This window comes from Opisthocomus hoazin, unplaced genomic scaffold, assembly GCF_030867145.1.
Source record: "Opisthocomus hoazin isolate bOpiHoa1 unplaced genomic scaffold, bOpiHoa1.hap1 HAP1_SCAFFOLD_330, whole genome shotgun sequence".
NCBI classification, from domain to species: domain Eukaryota; kingdom Metazoa; phylum Chordata; class Aves; order Opisthocomiformes; family Opisthocomidae; genus Opisthocomus; species Opisthocomus hoazin.
This window is the reverse complement of record NW_027449081.1, coordinates 1-9,535: the sequence shown is the minus strand read 5'-3', so window position 1 is coordinate 9,535 and position 9,535 is coordinate 1. Positions and strand designations below refer to the sequence as shown.

General features: G+C 51.0%; 1 protein-coding gene across 1 annotated transcript; it reads left to right on the top strand.

Moving 5' to 3' along the window:
• Nucleotides 1-1,544: 1,544 nt before the first annotated feature.
• LOC142360428 (olfactory receptor 14C36-like) lies at nucleotides 1,545-8,666 on the top strand. The gene is made up of 2 exons (XM_075412618.1): nucleotides 1,545-1,569; nucleotides 7,708-8,666. Exons 1-2 carry the CDS (start codon nucleotides 1,545-1,547, stop codon nucleotides 8,664-8,666), a joined length of 984 nt encoding a protein of 327 aa, XP_075268733.1.
• The last annotated feature ends 869 nt before the right edge of the window (nucleotides 8,667-9,535 follow it).

Here is a 9,535-nt window from a genome sequence, read left to right as displayed (position 1 = left end):
ACCTCCGCTCTTGCTGAATTCAGCAGTGGCCACACACCATCTTTGTTTCTGCTTTAACTGTGCTAAAGGAGTACCAGCCCGTTGCTGTGGCCTTGAACTCCCTTGCAAGTGTCAACTCCAGCGGAGCGCTGGCTTTTCTAAACCCAAGCACATTTCTGAATTCCTCCTCTGTTTCCACCCTTGCATCCAACTCTTGTATCCTTCTTTTTTTACATAGAGCTCCCACATGAGTTTCCCGTTTCCCCAAGTTTCTCTCCCAATAGCTCTGCTTGTTTTCCTGACTATTGACATGCACAGCCTCCTGCTTGAAAGACACCATCTTCAAAGGCCAGATGTCTTGAGCTGTGCTGCCTTTGTGTACTGCTCGCGTGGGCTCCCTCATTAAAAGTTGCAGGACTAGGCCAAAGTCTGCTTATCTTCATATCGGGCAGTGATATTCTGAGCATAGTGATGCTCACATTGTTATGACACAGGGCAGAAATGCTTCTGTCCTTCTGACATTGTTTAATTTTAGGCTTGACTACTTTGTATAATCAATGCATGCCTTACTAACTATTGTGTCCTTGAAGAGGAGCTAACAGACTGATAAAAGGGGAACATCCAGCCCAGAAGGCACTGAAAGCTGGACGATTGCCAAAGAAGCATGAAGTTAACAAAGACTGAGGAAAACTAGGAAAAAGGTAAAGGCGGCAGGGGGAGATTGCAACCACCGACTCAATTCAGAACCAAAAAGTCTGCACCTCCCCAGCTTGCGAGTATGCATAGTTAAGCAAGGAAGGAGTAAACTTCTATGACAAGCGTGTAACGTGGTGAACCAGTCAGAATGCAATGAGTAATTGCTTTGTTTTGGTAAGAGTATATAGAACTTGTGACTCTGCTAAACATTGTGCTAGCTTTGTGGAATTATCACCTAGCACCAACATCTACACAAATCTGCAAGAAAGACAACACCTCTGCTCTGTGTGTGTATTGGCGTACTGTGCACTGGGTAAATGACCACACTTTTGGGAGAACAATTTGAGGTCTAACATCTACTCTCTTTTATTGTCATTCCCCTTGGGAGGTGAGACTCCATTATTTCATGGTCATGGCAGTCAAGGCTGACACAGGTTTTAACCTCCATGATTAACTCTCCCTTCTTTGTGAGTTGTAGATGCATATCAACATCACCATTGTTGATCAATCTCACAGCTGAGCTGTAAAGACCAGTGTCCCAAGCTGGGTCTTGACCAAGACCCTCCAGAGACCTCCAGGACAATTTTCATGCTGTTGCGGTCCCCTTCCAGGAAATGCCAAGGTGATTAAAGTCAGCAAAGGGACATTAATTCATTCTTTATCTCCCACCACAATGTCACCTTTACCAGTTTCTCCTCTGAACCTGATCCATAAGGGCTTACCCAAATAGTTCATCCCATAGAGAAGCTCCACACATCTAAGCAGCTCCTTCACACTGAGGACACCTCCCTCCTGATCTTTCTGGCCTGTCTCTCCTTCTCATCTGTATCCACCCATCACAGCACCCCAATCATGTCAGCTGTCTCAGCATGCCTCAGTCGTTCTTCACTCCAGGTGGGATGAAGAGATAGCTTGGGGCCTCCAGCTCCTCCTCCCTGTGCCCCAGGCTGAGGCCACTGGTGCATGTCTGGGCTGCAGCACCTCAGCTGTGGCCTATCGGGGCGGAGAGCAGACTTACAGAAAGAAACCTGTTACCAAGCGCCCAAGGCCTTGTGTGTGCAAAGGCTTTGCTTCAGAGCTGAGACATGCTGGAGGGGACGACAGGTGGCAATGTAAAGGAGAAATGAGGTGCCCACAAAGAGAGCAAACCCTGCTTTGGGCAAGGCCAGGAGAGGGGTATGCTGTCTGCTATGTCTCTGCAGCCCTGGGGGCCTGTGGTGGAGGTGAAGCTGATGTCAGGAAGGAAGAGATGATGTTGAAAATGTCCTTGGGTGTGGACATCCTGTGATCCAGGCACACCATGAAAATCATAGAATCATAGGTTGTAATAGACCTCTAAGATCATCAGGTCCAACCATCAACCCAACACCACCATGCCTACTAAACCATGTCCCAAAGTGCAATATTCACATATTTTTTGAACATGTCCAGGGATGGTGACTCAATCACCTCTCTGTGCAGCCTATTCCAACGCCTGACCACTCTTTCAGGAAAGAAACTTTTCCTAATATCTAACCTAAACCTCCCCTGATGCAACTTGAGACCATTGCCTCTCATCCTGTAACTAGGTACCTGGGAGAAGAGACCAACACCCACCTCACTACAACCGCCTTTCAGGTAGTTGTAGAGAGCAAGAAGGTCGCCCCTCAGCCTCCTCTTCTCCAGACTAAACAGGCCCAGCTCCCTCAGTCGCTCCTCGTAAGACTTCTTCTCTAGACCCCTCACCAGCCTTGTTGCTCTTCTCTGGACACGCTCCAGCACCTCAATGTCCTTCTTGTAGTGAGGGGCCCAAAACTGAACACAGCACTCGAGGTGCAGCCTCACCAGTGCCGAGCAGAGGGCCACGATCCCCTCCCTACTCCTGCTGGCCACACTATTCCTGACACAAGCCAGGATGCCATTGGCCTTCTTGGCCACCTGGGCACACTGCTGGCTCGTGGTCAGCCAACTGCCGACCAACACCCCAAGGTCCTTTTCCACTGGGCAGCTCTCCAGCCACTCCTCCCCAAGCCTGTAGCGTTGCATGGGGTTGTTGTGACCCAAGTGCAGGACGCGGCACTTGGTCTTGTTGAACCTCATACAGTTGGCCTCAACCCATGATCCAGCCTGTCCACATGCCTCTGCATATCTTTCCTACCCTTGAGCAGATCGACACTCCCACCCAGCTTGGTGTCATCTGCAATCTTACTGAGGGAGAGCTCTGTCTTCTCATCCAGATCATTGATAATGATGTTAAACAAGGCTGGACCCAAAACTGAGCCCTGGGGGACACCACTTGTGACTGACCACCACCTGGATTTGGCACTATTCACCAACACTCTCTGCACTCAGCCATTCATCCAGTTCTTTATCCAGCAGAGAGTACACCCATCCAAACCATGGGCAGCTAGTTTCTCCAGGAGGATGCTGTGGGGAACAGTGTCAAAGACCTTACGAAAGTCCAGGCAAATAATATCCACAGCCTTTCCCTTGTCCACTAGGCGGGTCACCTGGTCATAGAAGGAGATCAAGTTGGTGAAGCAGAACCTGCCTTTCAGGTATCCATGCTGGCTGGGGCTGATCCCATGGTTGTCCCTCACATGTCCTGTGAGCGCACTCACAATGAATCACTCCATAATTTTGCCCAGCACTGAGGTCAGGCTGACAAGCCTGTAGCTCCCAGGATCATTCCTTCCAGCCCTTCTTGTAGATGAGTGTTACAATGGCGATCCTCCAGTCCTCTGGGACTTCCCCTGTCAGCTAGGACATCACTACCAGCCTGATCCATGACTGTACCATCAAAGGGATGGTTAAATGATGGGTGAGAGAAGATCCAGCAGAGTTTGAGAGGGAATGCCCTCAAGTGGAGACCCTGCTGTGACGTGCTTGGTGTTCATGCACTGCCATGCATCCACTGGGTAGAGAAGGGACAGACCTTGCATCACTGCAGTGGTGGGACTCAGTGACTGCACAAAGGCACGAAATCTGTGTGAGATGCCCTGGGTGGTGCCTGTCACACAATGACTCTGAAAGAGGATGGGGTTCCTGCATGGGACTTGTACTGTCCATGTCAGATGCATGCAGTTGTCCTGGAGAGCCCTGGCACATTCCACAGTCATAGGTGTCTGTAAATGTGAAATAAATGAAGATTCAGCTGCCCTGAATGAGGTTAGGCAATGAAGGGATGCATATGAGACAAACCCCATCATACTGTTAAGGCCACGTGGACAAAACAGCTGACGGAGAACAGAAAGGGAGAGACTTTGTTCTCCCTGTGCCACAGGACTCCATTTGGTCAGGATGATTACATCCATCAGCAGCCCTGGACATAAGGAACATTTAAAGGTTGATTTGTCTTCAAGGTGGGCACTTTCTGTCATTGAAGTTGGCCAAAAGGTTTTCCCACCAGCCTCCAGGAAGGTGCCCTCAGACGCTGCCCTGTCTCTTTAAACTGCTCCATCAGAGCTTGTAGTTACCAGCAAGCATCTTGGTCATCTCTGGAACTAAACCTGTCACCAAGTGTCTGCGTCTGAACATCTTCCTCCTGCTCTCCACCTCCATTAATTACCAAGGGAGCTGAGAAAAGGATCTGCCATGCAGGAGGCTGTTTTGTGCCAATCTCATTTGAGGCAAGAGGAGTCCCACCTCCTGTGGGTTTTGTGGTGAGCATGAGAGAGACCTGAGTCCTCAGGACTTCAAACTCAGGATGAGATGCCTCCAATGACTAGGCTCAATCCCTTCCCTCAGCAGGGGCAAATGAGATTCCTTCCTGTCACTTTCTGGTTGTCCTGTCTTGTGATGGGGCAAGGAAAGGTGATTTTTGTTTCTAACTCTTTCTCTGAGAGGAGAATTGACGCTGTTGAAACTGAGTGTCTCTCCCCAGCTGAGGGAGGCAACAGGACTGATTACTTCAGCCTGTTTCACAGCAAGTTGTCCTGGAGACCAAAAGACACCTCGAGGGAGCCCAGAGTGGGTAAGGATATTGCTGCCTTGTGCTGGTCCTGTGCTGCTGATCTGGGCTGGGCTCCTGGGATGGAGGGAACTCCTGGCAAGTGGGCAGCACTTGCAGAGAAACAGCTGTGCCCAGGAGCAGCTCCTCTGCAAAGCCCAGCAGGGCTGAGGGCACTGCCTGCAGGCAGCGAGGGGAGAGGTGCGAGGTGGACATAGGTTAAAGGCAGTGCGGGGTGGGAAGACGCTGAGAGCTCACTGAGGGAGAAATTTTCACAACCCATGAAATGGTAAGTCCCTGGAAGCAGGGCAGTGAATCTGCTGCTGCTGGAGGGATCTCCAAAAGCTGGCACATCCTACAGCCTACAGGATCTTTGTGGAGGATTGTCACAGCTTCTCAAGCCTAGAGGGGGAAGACACCTTCCAGAGAAGTTTTTCCCTGCCCTGCCATCAGAGGAGCAGGGCATGCTGACTGCCTTCTCCGGAGATTACTGGTAGGATGTTACGCCAGGTGTGTAGCCAAGTGTGCCCAGGACGGTCCTCCAGAGCAGGGTCCCTTTACTGCAGAAGTCTGTATGCTGGGGTCAGTGCTCAGCCTGCCCGGGGAGCTCCAGATCGTGCTGTGGGGAGAATCTGTGGGTGGAAGAAGGGACCCCCAGTAGGGCAGTGTTTTTCTCCTACCAGGAGACTGCTGCATGGGTCAGCTGCTCACAGCTCCAGTTCACCCCCAGAATATTTCCTAAGGCTGACTCAAGAAGAAGGTCATAGAATCACAGAATCACAGAATAGTAGGGGTTGGAAGGGACCTCTGTGGGTCATCTAGTCCAACCCCCCCGCCGAAGCAGGGTCACCTACAGCAGGCTGCACAGGACCTTGTCCAGGCGGGTCTTGAATATCTCCAGAGAAGGAGACTCCACAACCTCCCTGGGCAGCCTGTTCCAGTGCTCCGTCACCCTCAGAGGGAAGAAGTTCCTCCTCATGTTCAGACGGAACTTCCTGTGCCTCAGTTTGTGCCCATTGCCCCTTGTCCTGTCACTGGGCACCACTGAAAAGAGCTTGGCCCCATCCTCCTGACACCCACCCTTCAGATATTTGTAGGCATTTATAAGGTCCCCTCGCAGCCTTCTCTTCTTCAGGCTGAACAAGCCCAGTTCCCTCAACCTCTCCTCGTAGGGGAGATGCTCCATGCGCAGGATTACTGTAAAGATAACAAAAACTTCCTCAATTTGTGTTATCAGTTTCCCTTTTGGAAGAGGGAGGGCGGTGTAAAAGGGATAAATGGAACAGGAGCTTTCAGCCTTGAAGCAGTCACTGAGATTCCTGAGCCAGTGATCAGTAACTCTGATAGGAGCCTCCTAAAGCACCCTCAGCCATTCCTCTGCCTATGGACAGCACCAGCATCACCTTTCCTGGACCTACCAGGCTTAGCCTGACCTTTCATTTTCCACCTGCAAACAGGAACACACACCCAGGCAGTGCCCTGCAAACAGGCAGGTTTCTGTAGGGCCAGGGTGAGTGCACAGGGGTTGGGATGGGGTCTGTGAGTGCTGTAATGGAAAAGACATGGGAGAGTGAAACATCTTTCAGGAGGAAAATTTCCAGGCAGCAGATATATCATCAGGGAAGGAGCAGAACAGAAAACCAGATATGATGGGAGGGAGAAATCATAAAACTCTGCATCATCCCCTCCAGTGCAGAGCCCTTCCTCTGAGTAAGCCCCCTTGCCTTCTCTCCCACCCAGCACAGCCTCTGCCCTCAGGGCTGAGGTCTCCAAACCATGAACCACCTCCTCTGCAGCAGAGCTCCAGCAGAGCCAGGGGGCAGCTCTCCAGCCACATCTCCATTTCTCTGCTGCAGATGACAGGGGCTCAGAGCTCAACTGCCCGGCAATGTTGGTGTCTGGGAGGGGACGTGCCCAGCTGGGTATGGGTAACGCTGTGCTGAGGGCGTGGCTGCCTCTGCCCTGGCTTTTCTCAGACACCCTATTGCTGGATATTTGCTTGTTTCTCCTCTTGTCTGTGTTATTCCTATTGTTGTTTCATTGTTGTCGTCAGCTTCGTTAGGGAGCTGGAGTTTCAGCTGTAGGGTCACAGACTGATCTTGTGGGTCCTTTCCTGCAGGCGTGTCCGTGGGAACAAGTGCCCCAACTTTCATCTCCCCTGTGGGGCTGTGGTCAATGCAGTCTGTGGGGCTGGAGGATCAGCTGCTTTTCACTTCATCAGATGCTATTGTTAGGACACTTGGCTGTCTCCTTGAGGTGTACTTCCAAGCTCTGAGCTGCCCTCTACAAAGTGAACTTCTCTCCTCACAACCTTTTATTATCTAAAAGCCCCACGGAGAAGCACAGAGATGCTACAATGGAGGAAATGCTGTTGGGTTGGTGAAAGGAGCCATGAGTGTCCTTGGCTAGAAGTGAGGTGCTGAGACCTTTAGAAAGAGTGAGACATTTAGCAGTCTGCACTGAATCCCTCTGTTTTCAGTAACGTCTGGTTATTTTTCAGGGTAATGCAGCAGTGTGATCACCTTCCATCTCACAAAGAACAAGCCCAGGGCAGGTCAGAAGAAGTCAGAGGGACAGACCAGCTGCCCTCACTCTGCATTAAGCCAGAAGCAATTTCATATGCCTCACCAGTGTCCCTCTCTTCTCCCTGAGTGCAGCAGAAATGCTGAAGGTGTCTGAACTCCAAGAAAACTCCCCAGGTAAGCTGGGGGAGCTTTATGAACCCCAAACTTCTCCAACTTTTCTCTGTTATTGCCGTTCCTAGCACTGAGAGTGCAGAGGCTGACAAGGTGATTTTCTGTGAGGAGCGGTTTCATCTGACCAAGTCAGACACCAGGATAGACCCCTGACACCACTACTCCCATGAGCTCCTTGCTGCATAGCAGGGCAGACTCCTCAAAAGGCGGAGGACAGAGGTCCTGCTCCTTACAGTACCTTCAGCCAGCACCAACCAGACCTCGAACAAGGAAGCTGAAGGAAGTTCTCATTGAAAATGAATGGAAAATGCTCAGAAGTTCAGCAGTATTAAAGTTCTAGGAGTATGGCTTTGCATTTCCAATGACAATTCTCCTCTAACACTTTATTGATTCTTCCTCTAATGACAGGATCCCATGCCCAAAGGAAACACCTGTCCAACAGCAGCTCCATCACCCAGTTCCTCCTCCTGGCATTCGCAGACACACTGGAGCTGCAGCTCTTGCACTTCTGGCTCTTCCTGGGCATCTACCTGGCTGCCCTCCTTGGAAAGACCCTCATCATCACCTCTGTAGCCTGTGACAACCACCTCCAAACTCCCATGTACTTTTTCCTCCTCAACCTCTCCCTCCTTGACCTGGCATCCATCTCTATGACTGTCCCCAAAGCCATGGCCAATTTGCTCTGGGACACCAGGACCATCTCCTATGCAGGATGTGCTGCCCAGCTCTTTTTGGTTTCCTTCTTAGTAGTAGCAGAGCATTGTCTTCTGACCATCATGGCCTATGACCGATACATTGCCATCTGCAAACCCCTGCACTACAGGACCCTCCTGGGCAGCAGAGCTTGTGTCCACATGGCAGTAGCTGCCTGGAGCAGTGGCTTTCTCAATTCTCTGCTGCACACTGTCAATACATTTTCAATTCCTCTCTGCCACGGCAATGCTGTGGATCAGTTCTTCTGTGAAATCCCCCAGATCCTCAAGCTCTCCTGCTCACACTCCTACCTCAGAGAAGTTGGGCTTCTTGGGTTTAGTGTTTCTTTATCTTTTGGGTGTTTTGTTTTCATTGTGCTGTCCTATGTGCAGATCTTCAGGGCCGTGCTGAGGATCCCCTCTGCACAGGGACGGTACAAAGCCTTTTCCAAGTGCCTCCCTCACCTGGCTGTGGTCTCCCTGTTTTTCAGCACTGCAGTGTTTGCCTACCTGAAGCCTCCCTCCATCTCTTCCCCATTGCTTGATCTGGTGATTACAGTGCTGTACTCAGTGGTTCCTCCAGCAATGAACCCCTTCGTTTACAGCATGAGGAACCAGGAGCTCAAAGACGCCCTGAAGAAGCAAATTCAATCTGTAGTATTTCAACAGCAATAAGGTGCCACATCTCTTCACAAGTGGTTTCCAACATATCTAGGGAACCTCCTGTGCTTTGGACATTTTACCTGTGACAATTCTGCTTCTCAAGAACCGTGAACCCAGCTTGTCTGACAGAGTTACCTTTGCATATGTGTCTGGCACAGTGGAAAAGGTGCCCTCCCATGCCATGTCTCTGTAATAAACCAGGATTTTCTAAATGCCAGTGTCTCCAGGCTTTGCTCTCTTCCCAAAGCTGAGGTCAGGAAAAAGCTGAAAATATTCTCCCCATGAGGCTGTGCTGCTGTGCTGGGGTTCTCCATGCACTGAGGGGAGGAGTATATGGGGTGATATGTTAGGGAATAGGACTAGAGTGAGCTTTCACTGGTGTCCTCCCTGTTCAGCCCTATCCAGCACCAGCCACTCACCAAAGGTTTATGTGTGAGCTTTTCTGCACAGCCTCTTTGCTCCTCCCGCTGGGTTCAGTGCCTGCACAGGGGGAACAACCAGCCCTTCTCGACCTCTCTCCTTGTACAGACCCTGGCAGACTTCAGAGCAGGGATGTCTGCTAAACCCCACCTGGGATGCAGATAGGGCTGGATAGGTTCCACAGCCTGTGGGAGGCTGTTTCAAGTAGGAGGAACAGAAGGGGAACAGGGTACAAAGAGATGTACTGCAGATTATGAGAGGCAAGCTGCTCCTCACACCAAATACACCCTTCCCCATGCTGCACCTGAACACTGCAGCCATCGGACCATGTGTGGGACAGCAGGGCTGGGCTGGGACAGGCCAGGGAACTGACAGGGGCCACTAAGCACCACTTGCCACGGGGTGACCACCTGGAATTTGTGGCTGCAAGGAGTCAAGAGCAAAGGGAAGAGATTCAGATT